This window comes from Sturnus vulgaris, chromosome 24 (genome assembly GCF_052056855.1).
Source record: "Sturnus vulgaris isolate bStuVul1 chromosome 24, bStuVul1.hap1, whole genome shotgun sequence".
Lineage (NCBI taxonomy): Eukaryota > Metazoa > Chordata > Aves > Passeriformes > Sturnidae > Sturnus > Sturnus vulgaris.
Genome location: NC_142266.1, coordinates 3,643,706 through 3,671,306, shown reverse-complemented (window position 1 = coordinate 3,671,306; position 27,601 = coordinate 3,643,706). Strand labels below are relative to the sequence as shown.

Genomic DNA, 27,601 nt, shown 5'->3' with positions numbered 1-27,601 from the left:
GCGCGGTGTCCGAGCTCAGGGTCCCAGCGCGGTGTCCGAGCTCAGGGTCCCAGCGCGGTGTCCGAGCTCAGGTCCGAGTGCGGTGTCCGAGCTCAGAGTCCGAGCTCAGAGTCCCAGCGCGGTGTCCGAGCTCAGGGTCCCAGCGCGGTGTCCGAGCTCGGTGTCCCAGCGCGGTGTCCGAGCTCGGTGTCCCAGCGCGGGGCCGTGTCCCAGCGCGGTGTTTGGTGGCACTGGGTGTCCCCAGGTGCAGGTTTGTGTTTGGGACAGGGCTGCCCCAGCCTCGAGGCCTCTGCGGTGCCGAGGCCGAGCCGGGCCGGTGTCTCGGTGCAGACTTTGCTTTCACACACGGGTGTCCCCGAGCCACACGATCGCCCTGCGAGTCCTCCACAGACACCCCGGCTGCCGCATTCCACTTGGGTTTCAGCTGCCTTCTTCAGATCCACCCTAAATCCAACGACGGATCGTACCCCCACACTGCCAAATGCGAAGCTGTAATTGCATTTTAACTCACTGAATATGAATAAATTATTCGTGTTTTTCTGCCATGCGCGATAAATTACTCTAAGCCAAAAGCAATTTAAAAAATTGTCTTAATTAATGGCAGACAAAGATGATCCTTCACTGAGGAAAGGATGATGCTGCAGGTAAGAATGTTGTCCTTAATTACTCCCTTGCATTATAGGCTGCTCCAAAGTACATCACTTTTCTTTATGAATGCCTGTCTAAAAATAAAAACAGAGATAAGATTCTGAACTTTAGTGTTCTTCCATTTCTGTCTGCATGAAACTTCATCTCTGGAAAGGGAAGGAGTTGAAATCCAGCAATGTCCCATCCAGCCTCCTTATTTTGGGCTGCTGGCATCAGGAGGATCCAGGTGGGACAGGACCAGCCCTTGCATGACCACCCTCCTCCTCACACACAAATGGCAGCGCACATGGGAGGAGGTGGGAGAAAATGGGAGAAATTTGGCCAAAGAGACGCCCTTTCATTTCAGGGCAGCAGCACAGCCTGTTAGGGGCTAGGAGCTGAAATGCACAGAATCACAGAGTATCCTGAACTGGAAGAGACCATCAAAGAATGAGAATCGTCCAAGTCCAACTCCTGGCCCTGCACAAGACTCCTCAGGCAGTGGCTTGAGCCTGGCTCTGCCCATGGGGGCTGCAATTGTTGTCCCTGATCCACAGTGGTGCAGGAGAGCACAGCTTAGGCAGATTTGGTCAATGCCAGGGTCTCTTTCTACCCCTGCAGTGCTGCCCCATGTCCTCAGCAGCTTCCCCACTCCCACCTCACCAGTGCAGCAGCCCTGGCCTGACCCCCCTCACATTGCTCCTTGTGCTTAATAAAATTTCCATGACTATTTCAGACCCGCACTCCAGAGTCTCGGGGGATGTTTGTGCATGACATCACCCTCCCCCTCCTGTAAATCAGGCACTGGGCCATGTACAGCCATGACCCATTCATGACAGGGATAAAATCCAGATGTTCCAGTGCTATGTGCAGCTGGGTCATTTCCTTTTTTGGCTAAAAACGTGAGGCTCTGGAGGCTGACTGAAAGAGGAGCCTGGGGGCCCTTTGTAGAGAAACCTTTTGCGGTTAATCCCTGGAAACAGCACTGCAGAAAACCCGGCTTGTGCTGCTGCTGCTGGAGGAGAGGCTCAGCTGGGAAGCTCTGGGCTGGAGCTGCTCACTCACCCTCCAAGGCCCAGCACAGCACCAGAGCCCAGCCCAGGTCACAGGGCAGAAACAGCAACAAAAATCATGCTAGAACTCCATCAGCTACCAGAGCTGGAATCTTTGAAGAAGCCAGGAATGTGCACATACCAGTGCCATGGTCCTAGACAGAGGCACCCCATGGATTGTGCCAATCCTGCCACCAGAACAGCACTCACAGGAGCTCAGCCACTGTGCTGGGGGTGCTGGAGCAGGCACGAGAGAAAGTCATGACAGCTGTTAGTAAATGTAAAGGATCTGTGGAAAATAGTTTCATATGTTAGGAAATAAATGGCTCCCCGGCTGATAAACATGAGTAAAGAGCATGCAGCACTTCAGGGAAGGCTGCCAAGAGGGACCACGGATATCCTGGCTGGAGGCTGCAGCAACATCTACCCAAGTCCCCTTGGAATGTTGTGGCACGGGCAGGCAGTGCACACTGCAGGGCAGGGTGTTGTGGCACGGGCAGGCAGTGCACACTGCAGGGCAGGGTGTTGTGGCACGGGCAGGGTGTTGTGGCACAGGCAGGCAGGGAGGCTGCTCTACACCACAAGGTTGGTTTGGTACCGCGGGGATCCCGACAGTCCCACAGCCAGCCTGGAAGCACGGAGTGGTGCCCACGCAGGACTGGCACCCTGTGTCCTGCAGAACTGCCTGCCTGTACACACAGCAAGCATGGACAGATGGACACCCCCAGCCCCAGGAACCCACTGCAGCCACCCAGCAGGAGGAGGGAGATGCTGTTGTTCTGCCACAGCCACAGGGCCGGCAGGGCTGGGCTGGGCTGTGGTTTGGGAAGGCAGAAACGAGCACTGTGGACATTGCCTGTTCCCAGAATGAGAGTAGGGGCGAGGCAAGGCTGAGCAGAGCCCAGCACCAACTCAGTGCTCTGTCCTGTGCCCGCTGTTCAAGAGACACAGAAGAACAAGTGTCACGAAAACAGTTTATTGTATAAAGCTGTAGGAAATACAGAGGACGCTGAGGTTTAGGACAATTCCTTCTGGAGATGGCTCCGAGATCCTCTCATAATAGCAAACACACAAACTCTGATTTGCTGTCATCAAAGCTTCCAAACAAGGATTCAACAAGGATCTGAACACAGAGTAATAACACTTCAACATGCATAACATTTTCTGTTCCTAAGTGAAGCCCGGGTGGGGGGCTTGCCCCTTCATCCTGTAGTTGTGTACAAAATGATGGATATTCATGATGAATGAGTACAAAAGGGGGAAAAAAGCCACAAGAACAGGTTTTCAGAAAAGCAGATGGCTGACTAAGCAGTAAAGCAGGGCTGGCGAAAGTGCCCCAGCAAGACAGAAGCAGAAGGATGTAGAGGTAAGGCAGGCATGAGCATCCCACTGAGAGGGGTCTTAGCCCAGGGCCAGCTCAGCCATTGGGTAAGGATTGCTCAAGGCCTCATGTGAGTCTGGGATGGCTCAAGACACCCTGTTTTGCAGTTAAGGCCAGCTGGGACCTGGGCAATGCAAAGTCCCCCCCAACAGGTGCCATCTTTGCTTTGCTTCTTGTTTGGGACACAGAGATGGACGAGTGTGGCTGGAAGGAGCCACCACTCCCTGCCTGCCACTGGGGACACAGGCAGCCCTGGAGGAGCAGGTTGTGGACATCCTGCTGCCCCCTCAGCTGCTCTCTATGCTGGAGCCCTGTGCTCTTGCAGACCCTCCCAGCAGCTACTAATCACAGGCACAATCTGTTGCCAATGCTCCCTTCCCTGAATTAATGGAGGTCTCTGGTGTTCCCAGTGCTGCTGGCAGCTGAGCTCTGTATAGCAGTGCCCATCCCATGGATCCTCATGAGAGGGATGGAGGAATAAAGCCCTGAGTGCTCTCAGCCTTCAGCACGCTCTTCTCTAGGGCTCAGCCAGATGCATCTGAGCATCAGCAGGCCAGCCCTCCCAGCTCCAGCTCAGCCACCCCAGCCATGGGAGGTCACAGCACAGGCAGATGGGAAGGGTAGGTGTGGGTGGGCAGAATGCCCCATACATACAAGTGACTTGAACTCCTCATTCACTGCTAAGAGAGCACCTCCATGGAGGTGCTGAGCAAAGGGTCTGGCCTGCAAAGACTGAGGTACTGCAGAATTCCAGAGGTGGATCCCATCTGTCAGGATGTATGCTCTTCTCCTGGCCACACTCCAGCCTGGTGTCCCCAAACCTCCAGAACAGAAGACATGCCCTTCATGCCCGGGCCAGCTGTGCTTACAGGAAGGCTGTGCAAAGCCAGCTGTGACACAGGCCAAGCTGCATGGCCCCGAGACACTGCCTTGTGTCACCTAGCAAGAGGGAAGCACATGGAGAAAGAAGAGAAGTCAGCACTGTGCCAGAGGGTGAATACATGCTTGCCAGCGTGCAGATCCCAGTGCTGAAGCCACTCCTGCCCTTTGCTCAGCTGGGGCCTGGGCTCATGCCTGGTTAGACTGGAAGCGAAAAGAAAGAGTAAATAATGGGGGGTCTTGAAGCTCCTTTTTCAGCTTTATTTAGCTTTGACTGCACAGAGCCATAGCACAGCATACTCTAGCCTTCAGGGAGGGGGCACAGGAACCCTCTGAAGACACCACGGTTCGGGGTCAGCTCCCATCTCCTGTGCCTTGTGCTCTGCCCCTGAAATGCTGCTGGGGAATGTGGCACAAAGGCCCTGAAGAGTAGAGGAAGCCCCTGCTCCGTGGTGTCCTCGGGGGCTCATAGGTCATTGCTGCAGTCACGGCACAGGATCTCATCGTTGTCAGGGATGAAGCCTTTCCCCACCAGCGAGGTGCTGCAGCGGGCGCAGTTGAAGCAGTTGTGGTGCCAGTGACGGTCCTCAAAGGAGACGTATTTGCCACCACCAAAGCCTGTGGGAGGGACAGAGGGCAATGTCAGAGTCTCTGGGGAAACTGGGATATGAGCTTCCTGACCTGCTTATCTCCAGGTCAGGATGTGCCATCTTCACACATGGCACTGGTGGTGGCACCCAAAACACACCCCAGGACCAAATATATCTGAGATGCGAATCTCCACTCTGGTGGGGGAAAAGCACTAAAATTGCTTCAGAGCAGACTTTGCGGGGTTGACATATTTGTACCAGAATCACGATTTTCTTCCCTAGGAGGAGCAGGGAGAGGAGCTGCACCATCACAGTGGATGAAGGCAGACAGAACTACTTGAATCCTGGGAAGAGCCACCCTGCACCAGCTCAGGCCCAGGTTCTAGCAGAGGCTCCACAGGAGCTTCCTTTCTCTGCTGGGAGTTGTTGGACTGGTGAGCTGTGACCCTCTTCTCCCCAGGACTGCAACAAACTCAAAAGGACCGGAGGGGAAGTGAATGCCTGGGAGCTGTCCTCAGCCAGAATCAACCTCTGAGTCACCAGCTGATTCACGGCTTCTCCTGCCTTCCCAGCAGCAAGAACCTGGGAATTGCAAGGGGGAATGTCAAGTGGGGGAGGGCAGGAAGGAAGCCAGACTCTCTTAGGGGGTCTGCAGAAGAGGACCCCCTACTTCCCCTGCCTTAGGAAGGGTACAGCAGGTCCAGACTCCCCTGCCCCACGTGCTGCTCTTGGCTTTCTCTGTCTGTGAACAACCTTTTCACAGGACATGGCAATCAGTATCAAAAAAGGCAAGCTAGAGACATGAGATCATGGTTTGAGGGGTTACTCTGAGGCTTTTACCTGTAGGTAGAAGGAATTCCTCCCACAGGACACAGTTCACCACTTTGAAAGATACAGACAAAAGGACAGAAGTAGCCCCAGGACCACTGCACCACGGGGTTCCTCAGAGAGCTGTTCTGCTCACCTGTGATGGGCTTTGTGCACGCACTGCACTTCTTGGCATAGAGGTTCCCAAAGCACTTGATGCAGTATGGGTTGTCATCCTGGGAGGTGAACTGCTGCCCAGCCAAGGGGGTCTTGCAGCCCGTGCAGACAAAGCACTCCTTGTGCCAGGGCTCATCCCGGTAGGTCACTCCTCCCTTGGTGAGGGTCTGCAGGAAGAAAGCACATGCTGGTGACACACAGGCAAAGGGAAACAGCCCAGACAGGGTTCTAGCACCTCTGGCAGGGCTCAGGCAGGAGCAGGGAGTTCCCTGTCCCTGCATCAGAGTTGGGGGCTCTGGGCTGTCAGGCCACACGAACCTTTTTGCATCGAGTGCAGCGAGGAGCGAACTTGCTCTCGTAGCAGGGGACACAGTAATAATCCTTCTTGTCTGGGATGAAGGACCGTGACCCTATGGGCTGCTGGCAGCTGCTGCATATGAAGCAATGCTCATGCCAGGTCTGTCCATTGTACTCCAGCTTACGGGAGCCTGCAAAGAGAGCCCTGCAGTGACAGAAGGGAGCAGCACACACGCACACAGGGATGTGGGGGGCCGGGCAGCATGAACTGTGGTCCTGCACACCCGGCTCTATGCTTCCCCTCCCCGTGGCAGTTCAGGACCATGGGCATCTGGAGAGGGGGCCCCAGGCTCACAGCACAGCCACAAGGGGAGGGCTGCAGGAACATGTCCCCAGCACTGGCACAAAGGCCATGGCAGAGACGCCTGACGTAACCTGCATCTGAAGATGGTGCCAAAATAGTCAAGTAAAGGCACACACACCTTTGCCTCAGGCCTTCTCCAGAGACACTCATACATCTTCAGTCATTCTGTCTCTTCTTGTCAGCACACAGCAGAAAATGCCCAGGAAACCCTTTGTTATCTCCGCCCTCATTCACTTCCCCATGAAAAAAGGGAACAGACAGATGGAGCTGCTGTGGTGACCACAGCTTAGGATCGTGCTGTCTTGCTGGACAAGCAAAGGACCCAGCCCTCTACATGCAGTGACAGGAAAACAGATCCAGCTCTCTCCCATGCTGCTCTCATGCTGGACCTGCACCCCAATTGACACCAAGGGACCGGGAACAAACTGCAACGCTCAAGTCTGCCTGCTCCTACCTGGCATGACGGTCTTCTCACAAGCGATACATTTGGAGGAGAACTCGCTGCAGTAGCAGTCGTTGCACAGCAGCTCCTTGCCCTGGCAGGTGAAGGGCTCATCAGCCAGAGAGCGGTCGCAGCGGAAGCAACGGAAGCAGTGCTCGTGGTAATGGCGGTCCTCATAGTACAGCTCCTGGGAGTACAGCCAGCATGAGGAGGGGACCAAAGGCCCTGGGACTGACCTGCTTGTCTGCAGAGCCTCTACTCACCCTGCAGTCGTGGCCGATCAGCTCCTTGCACTCGTCGCAGGTGTTGGCGAAGTGCGCGTCATAGCAGGGGATGCAGTAGGGGCCATTGTCCATCTGGATGTACTTGCGCCCATACAGGGACTCCTTGCAGTTGTCACAGTCGAAGCACTCCGTCATGGTGCCGGTCTGAGGCCCTCCTTCACCTCCTTCACAAGCAAAGATCAGGGCAGGTGTGGGTCAGTATCAGCTCAGGCTGTCCGAGATACCCTTGAGCAACCCTGCTACCTCCAGAGTCCCTGCACTGAGCCAACAGCTGCTGTCAGCACAGGGGACAGACCCACACTGTGCTCCTGCTTTGGGGCTGCATGCACTTCCCTAAGAGCCCGCAGTGAACCTTGCTTCAGGCTTATACTCCAGTTCACAGCTGGAGCACTTTGGCACCACTCAGAAAACCTGGACATGTCAGCATGCAGCTAAGCTCCTCACTCTTCGCTACCTTCCTGGGAAGTGAAGTGTAAAATAAAAAGGGAGAAATTTCCTGCATGAAAAGTTTTGGTTTGGCACTAAAACCACGCACGTGCCATGTGGTTGTGTGTCCACTGTGACATCTGAGAGCCAGGCACCCTAAGGGAGATCTGTCTGTCCAGCTGCCCTTCAGAGACCAACGCTCAGCCTGGCACGGTCTGTAGCAGGATTCCTTACAATGGCTGAAAGCTCTGCCTGAGGGGCTGCTAGCAGCTCAAACCCTGGAACTTCTCCAGAGGTTTAAAGCAGCTGCTCCCTAGGGAAGCAGGAATCAGGCATTCTGTACTGTGCCTTGGCTGTGGGATCTCATCCCAGTAAACTGTTCTGCATGTGTTGCTTCAACTACAAACGCTCTCCAGGGAGAAGCTATAGGGGCAGATGGGTGCTCCACAAGCACCCTGTTGGGGTTTGACATGAAGAGACCTGACATCTCTCCTTGCTCTTTATCTCCCTCACAGACAACAGGTTTGTGGAACTATTTTGCTTTCCTTGGAGCATTAACTCCAGGACAAGAGTATCTTCCTCCTGTTTAGTTTAGCCTGATTATTACTAAACACAGAGTTTTCCACTTGCAAAATCACACCCTACTTTAACCCAGGTTGCTGTCAAGTGTAGACAAGCCCACTGAGTTACATGGGAGCTGTCAGCTGCAGAGCACCTCCACGAACCCACCCATTTAACAAAGAGCAATTACAGCTCAATCTGCAGTTAAGCATTAATGGTCAGGGAGCTCCCTACTAGCTCCTGCACCCTCTCCCCACAGCCGGCTGTAGGTTGGGAGGCAGCCTCCAGGGCAGGAGCTGATCCAGACAGCTCTGACTCACAGCCCAGAGCTCCCCAGGGCTATTCTTGGCCAAGCCACACAGCTCCCAGCTGTTGTCAAGCCTGGTATGTGCCGATAGGACTGATGGAGAATAAATCCAGTGCTCCCACATGGCTACGTGACCAACCGAGGAGGAACAAAGTCCCTTTTCAGACATTTGCTACCAGCTGCCACCCAGGCCACTGCCCGCTCCGTGCCCTCCAGTGCAGCAGGCCAGCGTGTGTGGCTGTGGCCACGGGAGCAGCTTGTCCTTGCCAGCAACACAGGCTGGTGCCAATGCTCCCAAAAGCCTCCCCCAGAGCTCCAACCAGCAGCCCTGAGTGCTGCCTGCAGTGCAGAACAAGGCAATGTCCAGTCTGTTACTGGACACAAGGCAGGCACATGGTGGTTTGCTGCAAGGTGCTGAACTGGACCTGCTGTTCCAGCTCTGCTCCAGCTTGTGCTGGTCCCCCCCAGTGTCCCTCCCCTCTGGAACACCCCCAAGGTGCTCCCATGACAGGACAGGAGCTCCCCTGACCCCCCCACAGCTCCTGGCTGCTTCTCTGCCACCTTACTTGCCTTTGCTCCTTGAAGCTACCTGGGACCTTTTTCTCTGGCAAAGAATTAAATGAAATTTCCAACTCTCCTCCTCCCCCTCCCAGGCCTGGTGAAGGGAACTTTCCAAGGTGTGTCTGTAATAAGAGGACCTCTAATGAGCACTCCTGGCCTGGGAGCTAAGGCACTGCCAGAGCAGGGAACTTCCATACTTCTCAACAGGCTGCCCTTTAGCTCTGTGGTCCAGCAATAGAGGCTCAGAGGACATCAGAAAACACATAGGAAGAAAAAACAACCTGAACGAAAAAGGCTGGGGTTTTACCAGTGACAAGGAATAAGCCTTTACCCTGACCCTGATGCTGTCAGAAGAGGAAGTGAAAAACAAACCCTCCAGGAATGATATACCAAGGAGGAACCTAAAGCACTGGGCGAGGCTTGCCTCCACTTGGAGTGGATTCTCCCCAAAGTCTGTGTACCCCTGCTGCACACTGCCAGCTGAGTGTGCTCCCCAGGCTGGGCGTGCAGCACAGCCAGGTCCAGGAGCCTTACGTGGCCAAGGCTGCAGCCAGTGCACCCGGCAACAGACTTTGAGCTGCCTTTTCAACAGAACAAGAACAGGCCCAGGAAGTTTGCTCAGGGTTATTTGTGTTAGATAAGCTGTTTGCTCCCTTTGTTCTGCTCTCACATGCAGAGCTGGGCAGGGGTGTTGAAGCCTGGGCAGTACCAAAGCAAATGCAGCATCTTCGTCCCTGAGATGTGGTGCTGTGAGACCAAACACACCGGGAAGAGGAAGGTGGGGCAAAAGAAATAGTAGAAAAGCCCACAATTCTTACTGTGATTGTAATGATGAGCCTGGGAATTCATTTCCTTATGAAGGACAGAGATAGAGTTTTAAAACCCATTAAAAACCCCTTTAATCGAGGCTCAGACATAGAAGGTACAATATAGGCCCTTGCTCTTGCACCAGGGACCATGTGCTCATCCTTTGCAGTCTGCATCACCCTGTCAACATCAGCTGTGTGCTGGGTGTGCTGGGCTGATGGCAGGAACGCCTCAAATGCTAACCAAGGTGTAGCCCTATAATGATGGGATTGCAGTTGCAAATAGTGTTTGTCCATTGCCAGATGGCTCCAGTCCAGGGGGACAAGGCTTGCTGAAGCAGGTCCCTTGTACAGGTTGATGGTGGAGCTGGATGTGGGATATTGCTCAGCTGTCTCACTAGCTGTAGGAGGGCAAAAATAAACACAGATATATGCCTGCCAGCTGCCTCCTCTTTTCCTCTGAAAGATGTAGCTGTGCTCATGGAGCAAAGGAAGTTCAGTTCCTCTCCTGTGCTCGTGAACAAACAGCTTTAGGAACAAGAGCTCCACTCACAAACAACATTCAAAGTGTTCCACCATGCAAATCTGATCAGTATGGAGCAGAGCTCAGAATAGCCTCATGTATGGGAAAGGTCAGCAATTTGTCAAGGAAGCACAGCAAAGTCCACTTTCTAATTAGAGAGTAACATGCACCCAACACCACCCTGGTGTCATTGTCCAAAGCCAGCTTAGCAACAGCCCCAGGAGATCACTACATTAATTTTAGCACCAATAAACCAGGGATTTGTTATGCAAAGGAGGCAATACAGACAGAGTAGGGCCTGATTCACACAATCACTGAAGAGTTTAGCTGGCCTTTTGAGAGGTTCCTCCTACAACGAACTCCTTAGGTGCAGAGTCTTGTGTGTGGTGAACCTGTAACCCCATGTAACTTCACACCAGTTTGTTGTCAGCTCACAACCAGCTGCTCCACAGAGTGACCCTAGAGTAATCCATGGGGCTATTCCTAGGGAAACACTTAATCTTTTCAGGACACAGGAAAAGACCTGCCTTTGACTGTCTGTCAGGTCCCTGCCTATTCTCACCTCCTCAGGGCTGTCTGAACATAAATATAAGCACTTTGAGTTCACACCTAAACAGACACACAGAAAAGAAAGCACGACCTCACTGGAGGCAAGTATTCCCCATGTAAGGATGAAACCATCCAGGGACATGGCTTTGAAAGACAGTCCTCAAAGCACTCCAAGGTCAGCAGAGGAGAAGAACACTTTTTGTTCCTGCTCGCTTTCCAGAACCATTATGGGTCCTGGAATCTGCATGAAATTGTTTCTGCCTGTGCCGACCCTAAAAGGCAAACCAGCTGCTTGCTCTGAGGAGCAGCTCCAGCCCCTCCGTTATGCTGGGAGTGCTTTCATTGCACATTTCCTGACACCACTTCTGGGGATGTGCACAGGGTCACTGCGCACCCTGGCCCCAAGCCAGCTGAGGTTCTTGGGGGGTAGGGGATAGCTCCCTGGGGGTTTCTGCACACTCATGCTATTGCCTACCTGTACCCTGTCATTCTGCTCCCAAACCCACCTGCACTGCAGCGAACCTGGTGCATCCCTGGGGCTGTTAGAGGAGAGCTTGAGGCAGCTGGGGAGAGGTCCCAGTGCTTGCTCAGAGTGACCCAGCCTGCATGGGGCACCCATGGGAGCAGAGTTGCATCAAACATTCACCCGCCTGCTTTCAGCACCAGTGAGTCACTTCCTGCCCTCAGCTCTCGCCTCCAAGCTGCCTTCCAGCCTCAGCCTTCCCTGGGACAGCTCTGAAATCTGAAGTAGGAAGGAGAGCTCCAGCATGGCAAGGAATAGATACTTTGCAGGGACCACCGGAACAGCCACAGGCTTCGCACAAGCAGCTTCCCCATCACCAGCACAACCCCAGAGGATGCTGCAGGTCGTTCCTCCAACACACAGAGAAAATTTGGTTCTTGCAGTCACCCTCAGAGGCAGGAGATAAGCAGATCAGCTGGCTGCATGGCCACAGCCTCCCTGCACCACTGGGGTGCTGTGCTCATGCATGTGCATGCACCGAGCTCTGCTGAGCAAGCTCTACCTCAGCCTTTCCCCCAAGCATGGGCAGGACACCCTCCTGCCCAGAGCAGTCACGGGCTGCTCCAGGCTCTGCAACAGATTGAGTAAAACGGCTGGCAGCACTTAAAAAACACCTCGCATTTCAAATAAAATAACTTGCTGTCAGCAAGGTAAGCAGCTTCTTGAAAATGCCCACAAGTTTGTGAGGAAGAAGCAGCAGAATCCGTTAAAACTGAAGTAGCAGAATCTGACAAGCCACAAGACCTAAACTGTTTTAACAGTCTTAGAATGACAAAATAAGGGTCTCCCATTGTTCAGAAGGGATCCCTGAGGTGCCCCATCCAAAGAACAAAGCCCTATCACAGACTCCTCCTGACAGCTTATAGATAAAGTGCCAAAAACACATCTATCCCACAAATGTCTGATTGTACTCTTAAACAGAATACAATCAGTAAGAAAATCACACCTGCCTCCAGCCCCCACCTGCCCGGAGGTGCCTGCAGGAAATGCTGTTCTGTTTGCACAGCGTGATGGAGACATCACACCTGGTCCAAGGTGAGCAAGGGTAAGCTGCCATCACTGCTGGCCTTGTGAGGTACCAGCAGCACGGGCAGAGGCACAAGAGACAATTCAGCCCGTGCTCTGGATTTACTTTCTTTGAGGAAAGCTAATTCTACCAGGGTCTGAGAAAGAAGCTGAAGAGTTCTACTATGCAAACTTAAAATTAAAAACTGTACCTAGGAAAAAAGGAGGGAATGGTTTCAGAGTTAAAAAATTAGTACTAAACATCTGTAGGGGTTAACTAACTATTTTAGGTTCTGAACAAAATCCTGGCCCTTCAGAGATGTAGCTAACAGCAGTAAATCTGGGAATACGCAGAGCAGGCAGCCTATGTCATTCAACTAGACATTAAACTGGAATGTTTGCTCAAGAGATCAACTGTTAATCTTATTCAGAATGAGCACAAAGTAAGCAAATTCTGTGCACTCAACAGGAAGTCAGGAATTGAAATAATTTGGGCACTTTGGACTCATCACATTCAAACCGCCATTAATTGATGGAGGAAGTCTGAGAGCAGAGGAGCCGGATAAGAACACACCAGAAACTTCTGCCCAGCTCAACACAGAGCCTTCTGTCATGCAGTTAAGAAAGCCATGCCAGGAGAGATTCTGGCTTGTCTCTGAGGAGGCTGCAGAGAAAAGAGAGGCAGCCTGGCCCAAACTCCTCGTGACAGGTAGCTCTCCTGCCCTGTGCCAGGGACAAGCAGGGCACTCTGGCAGCCAGGCACAGCTACCACCGAGGCGAGGGGTTGGCTGAGGGCAGCAGCTGCACACATGGTCACGGTGGCCATAAGAGGAAGAAAGATGCTGAAGCCAAGTTTCAGGGAATGTGAGTGATCACAGGAGCTTTGGGGCGATCGGAGGAGCAAGAGCTGCAGTCCGGGGAAAGGGCTGCTGCTGTCACTTCTTAAAAAGGAGCAAGGGACAGGTGTGCAATTACTCTCAATAAGCATGCTGTAAGCATGTTACAATCTAGCACTGAAAGCTTAATTTTGGACTGAATTAGTTTATGCCTCTGTAACCCACAGCCATATAAATGCCTTATTGCTTATCCAATGTAACAATCCAAGGATTCCTGGCAATCGTATTTTCAAGATCTCTTTGCCCCACAAAATAAAGGTCGTATACAGTACAACAGAATTCAAACATGAAAGCGTGACAGGAAATGACTAACTGCACACTGGGGCCAATGTACCTTCATCTTGGATCAGCTCAGCACACAGGAATCCTGCAACTCAAACAGACATCACAGCCTATATGCAGAGAAAACAATTTGACTGCTCTAGTTGCTAGTTCTTGGGGCCTGTGCATCTTAGTGTAGATATTACTGCAAAATAATGGAATTCCACTCTATTTCCCTGAAGTTCTCTCACAACTGAATCCTTACGCTGTAGTTTGCATTTTTCCTTCCCTTAGAGACAGCTGCTTTTAAAATTGAGGATGAAGCTGTTCTTATTTCTGCGTTGATACATAATTTAAGTTACTATTTACAAAGCTTTTTCCAGTCCTTAATAAAAGACACTTACGAGACTACACCTCTGTTTTGCCCAAAAAGGCAATCAAGGGGCTGCCTCAAGCACTGGACGCAGCCCTAGTGATCGTGTTTCTTGCTCACGTGCTGAAAACCAACCTGTACAATTTGAGCCCAGTCCCCTATTCCCTGCCTCCCCAGCAAGCCTGAAAGCTCTTTTGCTGATTAAGGCTCTGCTCAGCTTCATGTTTCTTTTCAATAAACAAAGCAACTTTGACTTCCAGTAGCAGGAAAAGATACATATCCCAGATATGCTTTATTTAATGCGTGCCTATTACTTAAAGGGCAAAGTGAATTTTTTCACCAAATTTGGTCAAAATACTCCCTCTTCCGATTTGATTCTTTGCCTCCCAAACACAAGCATTTGCAGTTGGTTTCTTACATACAAGCAGATCTGTTGATGGAGAGAGGTAATGTGCATCTGAGCCCTGGCAGTTTTGTGCCTTTTGGGGCTCTCCAAAATCTGCAGAGAGAAGAGAAAGGCAGGAAGGTGACAGGAGACGCTGCAGTGACATTTGTGCACTCCTTCTCTCCCACAGGGCCTCTCCACCTGCGCTGGCTCTCAGCCCAAGGAACACGGACAGCCTCCCTATAAAGCGCTTTTTACAGCTGCTGATGTCCCTTGCAAGCAAAGGCAATGCCAGCCCTGCAGCACGAAGCATGCGAGCAGCTTCTAAATCTGGGGGAGGACTGAATGCTGGCAGAGACAAATTGTCTCATGTTACCACCCCGCCAGGGGCTTGACGGTTCTCCGAAACAAACCCAGGATCATTTGTTACCCGGGAGATGCTGTGTGTGCCAGCTGCAACCCTCCCCAAACAGGGCAGCACAGCCCAGGAAAGGGGACAGATGGGATGGCTGAGAGGGGAAGAGAACACCTTCAATCAGCCAGCGTAAAAGTGACACAAGTTCCCTTCTGTGACCGGAGACTTCTCTGCCAGGTGATTTGTGCAGCACGTGTCATTTACTTTCACAATACAGCGCTGGTTATCTTCAAACCGTTCTCACTGACACCTTTAAAATTGCTCTTACGTACTGTAAAATTTAAATAATAGGAGCCATCAGTTGCAATTGTTACGTATTTCACATAAAATCTCTATAAAATAACTCCTTGCAAGTACTAAAAAGAAACTTGCACAATGCAACATGCAACTGTTTTTGCTGTGCAGAGATAATCTTTGGTGGCACCCACGAAAGGGAAAATTGTCACATCCAAATGACCATGTGGGAACAGCTATTTTAAGGGACAAAAATGCTCACAAAACGTATGAAAGCCTTTATATCATGCAGCCACACATGGAGTTTCCAACCCCATCCCCTGCCCACCGGACATGTCTATCTCAGAACTGGAGCTGCTGCTGGCAGGCAGCTCAGTAAACATGTGGAGTGACTGTGCCTAAAAACTCAGAAAGAGAGGAAAAGCTGTTTCTTTACAGAAAAAAATCCCACATGAACAGAAAAGAAGTAACAACATCAAGAGTCCCTGATCCAGTTCTGTGGCTCCTTTACAGAACCTCATTCTCTCATTCCCATCTGAGATTTATAAGGAAACCTACATGAAACATCTTTCACAGGTTAAAAAGGATCAGAAAGACCAGAATTTTCACTAACAGAATCTCTTCTCTTGGCAGCTTTCAGCTGAAGACCAAGAAGAGCTGCTGTCTCAGCCCTTGAAGCAGCATTTGAAGCAATGCCTCGTTTCTTTGCTGCAGGGAAGGTGCTCCACACTCATTGATGCTGATGGCAGCAGCAGCAACGTGCACTCTGACTATTGGGAAAAAGTTCCCAAAGCTGTTCACACGCTCAAGCAGCCCGAGGATCAGGGGCTTTGCTGCAATGTCCACAACCCTCCCTCTGCTCTCAAACTGATCAGAATTAAAGTGCTCCATTTACAAGCCATTCGTCCCAAACTGGCAAAGCCCAGAAATAAAAGCTCAGCCCAATTTCTGTTACCTTGCATTGCTGAAAGCGATGGAGCAGCACGAGCCCAGCTGTGCCAGGGTGCTCCTCCAGCCCCCACCTCACAGTCAGCTACAGCAGGTGCCACGGCCAGGCACTCTCAGGAGTAAATCATCACTTCACTAGCAAACACTCAAGTGCTTGTCCAGCAACAAAAGCAGTCACATCATAAACCAAGGGTGACATCAGCACAGGGATTGTATTTCCAAAAGGGGTTTAAATGTCATTACTTGTGACTAGAAATCGGACACTTGCAATAAGTTACTCTAAATTTTCACAAGAGACATGATTCCAGTGTCGTGTAGACATATTTTACTTCCAAAGCCTTTCTATTGCTCAATGTCATGATGACAGAAAAAAACCAAAAGAGAATAAGCAAAACTCCTAACATAAAGTGAAAAACTCATGAACATCATTATTAGCCTGAATTACCAAGTCAGGTGCTAACAAGGTGAGCAGCAGAACCTGTATTGACACTTGAAGGGCTCAGTGTGATCTCCTCGGGGCCCTGTTATTCAAGGTCTCTTCATGGCCCTCTTCCATTCTTATTCAAAGTTGTGCTCTACATCTTCTAAAATAAAAACTCAAAACTATCAAGGACCTGAAAGCATTACTTCATCATCCTGTAGTTGTTGCTGTTTCACACTTCATGAAGCACAACACAACCCGTGCACCTTCACCAACCTGACGTGCAGTTATGATTTCCCACACTCAGCTCTGGGCTCTCCAAAAGCAACACATCCAAGACTTCTACACATGCACATTGGGCAAGATTTAATATTTCTGTGAGTTATATGGTGTTTGCATAGGGTTGAGAAATAGCAGAAATAAAACTTCTCTTGGCTGAGATAGATGCAAAACATGCTGTGCACTTTTTGCTTTTAATGACTCTTGGTGAGTACCACTACTAGTCTATGTATTCCAGAATGTTCTGAGTTAAGCAAACAGCAATTTTCTTGATATTAACTGTTCAGCAAGTTAAAAGGAGCCAGTGAAATTCCTTTAGATTTAAATGCTGACTTTTCTTTTTGAAAATGTCCATGTGCCAAAGAAAGAGGCAGATGAGAATAATCCAAATTTAAGGACACAAACTAAAGATTTACCTGGGAAGCAGTTTAGCTCCCTGACTCTCTACTGCCAGTAACACAAACATATGTGATGATCCAGTGCAAGATCATTAATGCAAAAAGTCCTCAGTTTCATCACTTCCTCAATTCCCTAACAGCTGTCAGCAGCAAAAATATTATTTACCCTTGTAATACCTGCAGGTCAGGGAGTAATGCTATATCTCTCCTGGGATTTGTACCTCAGAGGGTTCTGGCACTAGGCAAAGCCTGTAGAACTAAAAATGGAACCAAGATCCAAGTTCCATCTTTATTCTCCTTCCGAGATGCAGCACGTATCCCTGTCAGTGGAAACTGTGACACCCCCTAACGTGTGTTACAGACCTGCACCTATACATTGCACAACCCTAACTCTGTGAGAAGCAGGAGAAAAGGGAGGAGGAAGAGAGGGACGTGGTCTTCAAGGTCCCTTCCAACCCTGTAACAGACAGACACGGTGCTGTGCTGTTACAGAGCACAGCTAATCCAGGGTCCAGATCTTTCAACCAACACCATGCCTCTGCTGGCTGCTCTTGCTATTTAAACTTGGGGGTTTAGCAGCGAGCAGGCTGAGCTGGCAGGCACAACTGGAATAGGGCAGCACCAGGTCAAAATGGGTTCGTTTTTAAGAAAGGAAAAAGCCACGTTTTCCTTAAATGAGAGTAGTGGAATTCCAAGGTGAGGTCAAAAGACTGGCAAAAGTCAGGAGTTTAGGCTGGTACTGGGGCTCATGATGCTGACACAATCCTTAGGACCCATGGTTTTTGTTGCTATTCTTTTTTTGTTGTCTTCCCATCTTGAACAATATCCAGGAACAATGTCAGGTGAGGACCTCAGAGAGGAATTTTTGTCTTCAACCATGCTGAAGGCTAAGCCTTTCAGATACATATTTTATATGATTCCCTTTCTTTTGTTTCATTAGAAGAATTACAAAAAGACGTTTTTTTCAAGAAGCCTGAGTGTACATGCAGGTTGTGTATGATCTGCATCCACACAGACCTGAAGCACAACAGAAATTACCTCTGACACACTCACATGAGGAAAATCTTGTGGGCTTGGATCATTCAAGAAATAAGGTTGTTTTACAGCTACAACAACACATGGCCAGAATGCGTTCTAAATGGGTAAGACACAGGCTGAAAATCAACTGCTAATTGTTTTTAAACTTTGTATTTTATATTAAAAAACCTCCTTAAGACCTTAACAGGCAGAGCTGAGCCTAGAAAGTATTTTTATGGCTAAACCTGAAAGCAGGGACCTAGAACAGAACGAGTCCATTAAATCTCAAACCCTGATCCCCTGCTTGAGAGTTCTGCCTCAAGCAGCTGGGATTATTCCTCCAGTTAAGCAAATTCCTGTTGCTAAGACCCACTCTGATATTTAAATAAATTTGGAGAAGATGCTGAGTGGTCACTATGCTTTACAGATAACAAGATCAGAACTGTATTGTTTGATGGATTTCTAAGAGAACACTTGAAATTTCGGCAAACAAATTTAAAATATCAAGGTCATATTTACATTCCAGGATAATAATTAAATACTTAATATCTTGTGGTTCCACTATTCTAGGTTTTTCTACACACCAAAATATTTAGTCATGTGAAAACCATCTGTAGCAGCTGGAAGACATTCATTTGGCCTGCCAAGATTAATTAGTTTAAAAATACATAAATAAAGTGTTCGTTTTATTTCCAAAAAGCTGCTGCTCTTGGTTCTCTTAGGGTGCTGGTGATTAATGCTTATGGAAGGTTCTCAAAAAGAGGTATCAGATGCCAGTTTCACAAATATCTGTTAAGTAAAACAAGGCCTGTGTTTAGGTTACTGCTCTTCTGGACTAACTCAAGTCATTATTCACAGCAATATAAAAACTAGCTTGCAAACACTTCAATCCCTATTTTTAGTCTTTCTCCTATGCTCTCAAATCCACAATGCTGAAATCTGCTTTTAAAAATTGATGAAAAGAAATTTCTCTTCAGGACTGGGGTTCATATAACCGTGTTTAAGAATTACAAGACCTAAGTCTCCAAGCATGTCTTTTCTCTCCAAGAAGTTCCTGCATAATCTTCTCCTGCATAGAGCTTTTCAAAGTCAAGTAAACAAGACACACAGCTGAAATCGTAAAAAGGGTTGAATTTGGCTTAGTATCCATAGGGATCACTTCTCTGGCCAACAGCTTGCAAAGGGTTATTTCTTGGCTCATCATTTTTGTTTTGCTGGAAGATGCTGAGGTTTTAGTGAAGTTTCTGCAGAGCAGGCAATAGCATTCAACATTTTTTGCTCAGTTAATGAGTTAAGTTATCTTAGCTCTCCAATGGCTGGAAGATTATGGGTGTAGGAAAAGGGAATGCTCAGAGAGCGGAACTTCTGAGCAGTCACCACTAAACTGCGGTTAAAACAGACACCAATGACTCTATTCAGCTCCCAAACCTCAGACAGTTTCCATTTTCTCAATAACAAAGCATTTTTGTGGAATGAGGTAACAGCCTCCATCTGCCAGGTCGACATCTCCACTAAGATTTCTCAAGAGTGTGGCTGACGAGGGCTGGCCAGCAGAGCCGGGAGAGGCAGGAGAGTCCCTTTTGCCTGGGCAACACAGGGACAAACTGCCACGGGACAGACGTGGAGAGGAGTCTCTGTGGCACCACCACACAAACTCTCCCGGGAGTTTGATTCACAAGCAGCCCGGAGCAAGCTCTACACACTGCAGAGCTGAAGAGTCAAAAGGAAAAGGGTTGAGGTTTGTCACTAAGGATAGCCAGGGACAGACAGGAGGGAGCAGAATGGGTGCCACAGGTCCAACAGCCCACGGTGGGTGGGTCAAGAGCAGGGTGGGTGTGATTTCAAGGCAAACACGGGTCTGCAGGCACACACTGCCGGATGCACAGTGCAAAGGGCAGGGCAGACATCCTGCTCCTTGGTGACAGCACTGCCTGTGGGATTGGCCACTCAAGAGCCATACACCCTCCCACACCTGAAATGCTAAATATCTGAGACTGAGCAGTTACAGCCTCAGGACACGGCCTGGGAGAGGGTTTGGTTTTGTTCTTTACTTATTTCTTGATTTTGGCAGCCTATATTTTGACATCTCAGTTCCAGGGATGCTGAGCACCCAATCATTCTTTTGATTTCAGGTAAAGCCAGCTCAGTTCTTCTGAAAAGCAGACCTTCATTTAGATCCAGATGAAGATTCCAGCTCCTGTCAGGACCCCCTCATCTGACTCTTGTCTCCCTGTGAGTGGCCAGTCACTCAGCTCCCTTGCAATTTTGAGACTCTCAGCTCCAGGTTCAACACTCCCACATCTGGTTCTCCCATCTAAAGCAAGGCAATTTTCCAGTTGATTTTCTGATGGCCTTTGCATCCCTGTAACACTTCCTCCTGAAGTTTAGAAAACGTTAACACTAACGTCCTCTCTCTCTTGTGCAATTCCAGCTGTGTGCCCACGTGGATACCTGGTGAGTGGCATGTTCCTTCCTGGCCAGGACAAAGCATTTCCCAAGCCCCTTTTCTTCCTATGAGGAATGCTGCTGTCAAATCTCAAAAATCCACGCTGCTAGTACTAGCCTTCTACAAGGTCAGCCAAAGAGGACTTCCATCAGGGATGAGCTTTGCTGGAGAAGGCTCCCTGGGGATTATCAGAATAGTACAGTCAAGCCCAGATGGCCACAATGTGCTGAGCACATTTCCCGCAAACACAGCAGCAAGGCAGAGGCCTCTACAAATCAAAGTACACCCTGATTTCTGCCATCTGCTGAACACTGAGGGCCAGGCTGAGGCCTTTGGGAAAGGTCAGGATAGTCTTACAGGCTCTCAAGATATTGCTTTTGTTCTCACTATTTGCCTCTCAATTCCTTCGTTAGAAGATACTAATCTCTCTGTAAGGCAGTTACTTGGAGCCAAGACTTTAGATATTATTGCAAAACATATGCTTAAAAGAGACTGGAAATTATGCTGGCAGTGTTACAGAGGGGAGCAAAGCACAGCTTTGGGTCAAAACAAACAAAAAAAATGTAAGCTAGTAAGCAATTCCCATGCAATAGTTTAGGAGAGCCAGCAAAAGCTTCTTCTAGAAAGAAAACAATGCTGTGAGAACGAAGCTAAGGAGAGCTGGCTCTTGGAAAAATAAAATAGCTAGTAATGAGCCAACAGCATATATCCAAGAGACTCTTTCTGGGAAACCGACCCAAGCCTTATGCTGGAAAGCCCTGAGGGACTAGGGACCTTGAGGCTAAAAGCTGGCAAATTGCTTCATCAGTTAAGGTTGGTCTCAATGTTTCCTACAGTGTAAAAATAATTTGTTTTAGCCTACAGGTCTCCACAGAGCACTGGGTAAATTCAGGCTACTTCCTTTGGGAAGGGAAACGGAGTGCCTGGCAGAGCTCTGCCGGTGGGATATTTTCAGGGGTTTCCCACCATCACTGACAGCCCTCCAAGCCAAAGCTGGCCCAGCACACTGAGGCCATTGGCTCTGCTGGATTCTCCCGGAGCTGCTGTAGTGCACTGGGCACCACACGCCCATTTTACTGGGATGGGAACACCCTCTGAGCTGCTCTGGTCAAGGTTACAACAACACGATGAATGTGCCTGTGTAAAACCCCCTTCTGGAGGCTCATTCAGCCAAAATGGAGGCAGCCAGGCCAATGATCCTGATCTTGTTTTCCAGAGCGATAAGGAGGAGACCTTGTTATCTCTCTTTCAGAGATTATTTTATACACCCACCAGGATCTAGGTGCTGATACAGAGGGGCAAAGGCAAGGTTTGTCTTTGCAGCCTGCTGGTTCATTGCCAGCTCCCCAGCCACAGGACTGTACCAAGAGCACAAGACAATGAATGTGTGCTCCAGCCAGGCTTCTGCGTCAGCAGAGAAAATCCCCGTTTTGGCAGGGGATGTCAAGGTGCTGTCTAATGACTTTCTTTCTCTTCCAACTCCTCTGATTCATGTTGCCATCCTTCTTGCAACTGACCTAAATAACATGTTCAGGCAGCACTGGAAGTGTTTCCATCTCATACTGCAATGACAGTGAAATTTTCTCATCTGGAAAGGGAATTTCATAGGGAAGTCACAGCACAGGTGAATTAACAGCGTCCTTCTCAAGAAAGGAACACAAGCACCTTGTCTTATCCCATCAGGGAGACTTCCTGGCTGCAGGAGAACAAAGGTTGCCCAGGAGCAGGGAAAACACATACTAAGTCTGTGCCCAAGCCCCAGCAGATCTGAACAATGTGGGCAGATTACTCAGTTACCTCATTTCCAGGTGTGCTGTCAGCATAAGCCATGATTGGCTTGGAATGAAAGAAGTAAAACTGTTCCTAGATCTGGACTTAGTCTGCATAATTTATGGTAATTATTGCTCGGTAGCCATTAATTCTTTAATGCCATATCATACTCTCAGCCCTCAGTTCTCTCTAACCTTTTGGTCACCACAGACCATTGCACTGCAGAGGGGTCTGAAGGACAGGGTGCAGGACCACACTGTCCCTCCAGAGCCAAAGGCCTCAGGAAGGGAAAAGCAAAGAAAGCCAAGGTAGAAGGACTTCAGCAGGTCAGCCCTCTCCAGACACACAGGGAGATGTGTGCTGGTAACATACAGGCACTAAAACGGCCTTATCCCCACACAATTACAGCTCTTCACTACAGCACCATCTGAAACTCAGGTGTCCAACAGCATCACAGGAATACAGGGGCAATCCTATCCCTGTCCCTCCACAGTGATACTCTCCCAATCTCATTCTTTACTGTAAGCCAGGGCACTTCCAAGAGCCACGTAAATATGTCCTATCCTTCCAACCCCTAGCAGACTACAGATCTCAGTGCTACCTTATGGCAGCGGCCCTCACAGGCTGTGTGCTGAGGAACTGAAAAGCCAATTCAAAATGCATTTATTGCCAACAAGGAAAGTGACTGTGGGGAAATACAGAAGAGTATTCCAAAGCTGCACAGCCTGCCACAGCACTTCCAGCTTTCAGGTCAGGAAGTGCTCACCTGGGGCTGGTGCACTATACCTTGCAAGGCAGGCACTAGAGCCTCAGCAGCCTAACAGATGCCTTTTTTATTGTGAAGATATACATGAATACAGATAAAGTTTCCCTATTGCAATAGAAAGGAAGTTATACTTCATCCATACCAACTCTTTTTCAGGTAACTGAGCTTCAAAACTTAAGCAGAAAAGCTGCCAGCAAAACTTGTGCCTCTTTGTGCTACAGTTAGTCTGTAACAACTAGTCTGTATGTGTTATCTCTAGTTTTTATTAGCTCATATTTACTTTGGCTGCACATCCAAGCAGTCATTTAAACAGGGTGAGAGAGGAAAATCTTGGACTCACAACAATGGCCAAGCAGTTTAATCTACCACTGGGGATAAAGACTTGACTCCTATTGGTGTGTAGTGCTGGCAGGGTCAAGTGTAACATGTGCTGAAGGAAGCACTAGGGAAGCAGGTCTCTGACTGTTCAAACAACACCAAGCATTTCCTTGAGCTATTCAGAGTTCTCTTTGCCCCTCCTGGGTAGAGAAAACAGCTCCAGCTGTCCAGTCACCTGCGCTGGCTTCTCCACTCACTGGATTCATGACATTGGTGGCCGCCAACAGCTCCAGGTTAGATGCAGCACATTCCTCGTTCCTCACAGCTCAGATGTTCAAAGCTAAGTTAGGAAGCAGTCAAGATCATGTCCTTGGCATCAGCACCAGGTTGGTGCTGGAAGATAATTTATACTCCTGAGCAGAACTGGCACTGGGCAGATTGACCATAAACATCAACAAACTGCTGTTCCAGCCATGAGACCAATCAGGAGGGTCCAGAATTATTATCTAGCCATGCTGCTGATTTAATTTTCTTTTTTGTATTTGGGAAGTTCAAAATACTTCACATAAAAGAACTCTGCCGTTTGCAACTGTGGGACGATCTACAGTAACATATTCAGAGGCAAATAAAAAATGAAATGTATTAACAATCAGATGACCACAGGCCAAATCAAGTCAAGGTGAGACTACACTAAGAACATGAATTTCAAGATTTTTTTTCCATTGCTCTTTGGATTCTGTGTTAAGACATTACTAAATAATTCTTAACTATTAATTTAGCCCTAATGGACGTGTCTAGGATTCCATCCAGAGTAATATTATTGTTTTGGTGTGCCCCTGTGAGTAAGGGCAGAATCATTTGCTAAAATCGTTCTTCATTTAGCAAGTATCAACAGATAAAGTGGTCACTCAGCAGAGGCAGTTCTGCTGGAGTGAAATACAGGAAGGTAGAAGCCATGTGGCATTCTTCAATTTCCCCTTTCCCTTCACAATCAGACCCTTGATATTTTCTTCAACAGGAAAACTGACGTTCCCTTTCCATGTAAACTGCTGACAATTGTATTTTACACCTGGTAAAACCAGAGCAAAACGGAAGGAAGAGAAGAAACAAAGACCAATGACTTTTCTCAGCAACTGCATCTCTACAGAATGAAGTATTTTCCTTTCCCCACTTCAGAGCAGACAGAGTCCAGTAAACACATCTCAGACTTTGTGGGAAATGCCCCCTCCTTGCTGGCAAGTGGCTGTGGGACAGTCTGTGCAGCTTGGCCCTTTTGTCCACAACCTCACTTTAAAAGTGACCTTAAAACTCTTGGTAATAGTAATCTGAACATTAAATACCACTGGTAAAGCTTCTCTGCCCCCTAACAACTGGTCTTCTCTCTTTCCTAGGTACAGCTGGTATTTAGGGTTATAGCTATTCTCTCCTTTTGAAAAAAACCCCACCTGAGTAAAATGTTTAAATTGATTTTGATGACATCACCAAGGCAAAACACTGTGAAGCTCTCCCTGAATTTTTCCGGTTTGGTCATAGAAATTGCACCTATTTCAGCAGAAGCAGCCAAAGTCCCCTAAGGAATGAACCACTTGCACTCTGAGCAAAACTGCAAATATCACTGGCAACACCTTCCTGCCAGAGCACCTGGGCACGGGCAATCCAAGAACAGCACATGTCAACCAGGAATACTGAACACCAGAAATGATCTCTTATTTGAGCAATTAAAAGGAATTATGGAGCTGTTTGTCCAGTTAAGAGGTTTGGCTTTAATTCAGAGCGCTCAGACCTCAGTTTTCTGGGTACCTTCTTTATCACACAAAAGGTGAAGCACAGTGACAAGGTTCAACTCGTGCCTCTCTCCCAAGGTTACTGCTGCAACTGTGGCTCATCAAGCACAGCCTCGTGTAAGCTACAGGCAGCAAAAATCCTACAGACATCCATGAGGATCCCAGTGCACCACCAAAACAATCTTGTGCATCAGTGCTGCAATTACCACAAAAGTCCTTTTTAAGAGCGAGGGTGTTGGAAACACTTTGGGCATTGAGAGTAATCAATTTTTTCCACCTTTCTGCTGGCATTTCAAACACCAGTCAACTGTGTAACAGCAGAAAACTCAGCTGCAATTAGGAACACAGCAGAAAGCATCTTACCTCATCAGGCAAGCAATAGAGCAAGCAAGTCCTGGCTGGGAACAGAACCCAGTGCTTCCAAAGTTGGTGCACTGGGAATTCTGGTAACCTGCCCACAGGGAAGTTTTTTCTGGCTCCATTAGTTAAGGGTTCACCTCAGTCTTGAAGCTGCTGTGTCCAAAGTCAGAAAAGAATATGGCTAAAGTCATACCCCTCAGAAATCAACTGACAACTAGTGAATACTGCCTACGGTCATACAAGACTGGGACACTACAGACAAAAACCCATGTGCCATCAAGGACATCGTGATGACAGCAGACGAGAAAGAGACTCCTGCCTTTACTCCCCAGGATGATTTGGGAAAGCTGAGCTATCCTAGTGCCAGCTGTGTTCTGGGAGAGCAGGGATGTTCCAGCACCTGCTCTAGAAGAAGCCACAGTGCAAACCAGGAGCTGAGCTGAGGGCACTGCTGGAACAGCAGGGACCTCCTGTCCTCCCAAAGCCTGGGGAACCACAGTCACCTTCAGCTCTCTACTCACAGCTCAGCTCTTCAGATGCTGTTCTGCAGGCAGGGGAAAAGGGCAGATTTTACCCCAAAAAATCCAAGACAGAGAGACAGGGATGCTCCAGAAGCTGAGATCATGGAAAAGTTCACAGGGCCTCCTGCTAGGGAATTCTGGCTCTTTCTAAATGCTGCCCTGCCTTCAGTGTGTCCCACCACTCCCTATGCACAGGTTTATGGAGTTCATATTCCAAAACATACCTTTTGCTCTAGAGCATCTGCTATAATTAGTGCCCACAACTAACCGTATCACCTATATTTTTGTCTCCTGTGCTACGCCACCATTTTTAAAAGTGTACAAAATTACAGACTAAGCTGGGTAAGACTGAGCTGGTAACTGATAATTCTATGCCTCAAAGGAAGTGGTCAGCAAGAAAAGCAAGGGAACAATACAGTCGCCATATTAGGAAAAGGAAAGAGGGTGGCACAAAAATAAGATAGGAGAAATGTCAGACTTCCTCTTTCCTCTCTGCCTATCATGAAGTTAAACCACATATTGACAAAGCAAATCAGGGAAATTAGGCAGTTTCAACACCTGGGCAGCTAGGAGAGCCACAGATTTCTAATGCTTGGTAGAGGAGTCAGAAAAGTAAAAGGAATGTCCCTACGCTCTTCCCTAGAGGTGTGTGCTGCCACCAGGATGCTGCACCCACCAGAGCTTCGCCATTCCCTCTGCTCCTAGGAATAGGTTTTCTACTTTGGAAAGATTCCTTTATCGTTTTCAAAACCGGGAAACACTAAACATAGCAAGTTCAGATTTAAGTAAAGAGACCTCAGTATCAAATCCTGTCCCATGAAGATACATAACCCTGGCACATGCCATCCCTCTGCACTGCAAGCCTGTGGAGAGAAATTCTTAGTACCACGCTTCACCCAGGCTAACTGGAAAGTGTATCCAACGTCCCCATGAGTTCTCATTAAAGTGTCAGTGGTTAACATAACCACAGGTACAGAACTGGAAATGGGTAAAAGAAAACAGTAAAAAGTTACCTGTAAGAAAACAAAATCCGAAACGTAGCTGTGTTGAGGCAAAAAAAATTTCAAAGATCCTGAGCTATTTTTTAATGTGAGATCCAAACTGTGACTTCCAAGTCTTTGTCTAAAACACACACACACACACAAAGCAAGGCTTAGAGTCTTTTCTCATAGCTACCCCGGGATTCTCTGGAAAAATAGCAATCACTCCAGATGTGTCGAAAATTTTCCTGTGCTACATTTGAGCATTTGGTTATAGTTTACTCCCGGGTCTGTTGGTCGGGAAAAGTCTCCGTACTCTCTTCATAAAACACTGCTCAAGCTCTCAACTTCGCAGTCTGGCAAAGGGGCACGGCCCAAGGGCTGTGGTTTTCTCCTTTCATAAAGCGGAGCGCACCGTGCAGCCGGAGCAGAGCTCTCCGGCAAGCGACGTCCCAGAACCGCCACCGAGACCCCGGCAGGGTCCCGGGAGGATGCCCCGACCCCGGAGAGCACCGGGGACGCTGCGCTTTTCCTCCAGCCCCCCAGAGCACCCCCAACACTGCCCGACCCACCCAGGGCTGCGGAGCCACAGCGGCCGGCGCTCCCCGGCCCGGCCCGGCCCGGCCCGACCCGACCCACCTGGTCGGCGTCCCGGGGCTGCGCTGCCGCTCTCGGTGCCCCGGCGCTGGGCAGACCCGGCTCAGCTCGGCGCTGCTCCCCAGCCGCGAGCGCGGAGCCCGGCCCGGGGCGGAGCCGGGGGCGGCCCGGGGCCGGCCCGGCCGGTGCCCGCCCAGCACCGCGCCCGGGAGGCGCCGCCACCAGCGGGGGGGAGCGGGCCGGTCCCGCCCGTGCGGCCGGCAGCGGGATG

The 27,601-nt window shown here is 49.3% G+C and overlaps 1 protein-coding gene across 1 annotated transcript; it reads right to left on the bottom strand.

Annotated features, from left to right (window-relative positions):
* Nucleotides 1–2,639: 2,639 nt before the first annotated feature.
* FHL3 (four and a half LIM domains 3) lies at nucleotides 2,640–27,491 on the bottom strand. Its single transcript, XM_014881296.2, has 6 exons — nucleotides 27,373–27,491; nucleotides 6,880–7,064; nucleotides 6,629–6,803; nucleotides 5,832–6,001; nucleotides 5,494–5,680; nucleotides 2,640–4,557 (listed from the first exon to the last, which is right to left on the bottom strand). The coding sequence occupies exons 2-6, from the start codon at nucleotides 7,033–7,035 to the stop codon at nucleotides 4,406–4,408; spliced, it is 840 nt and encodes a 279-aa protein (XP_014736782.1). The 5' UTR covers nucleotides 7,036–7,064; nucleotides 27,373–27,491; the 3' UTR covers nucleotides 2,640–4,405.
* Nucleotides 27,492–27,601: the final 110 nt, after the last annotated feature.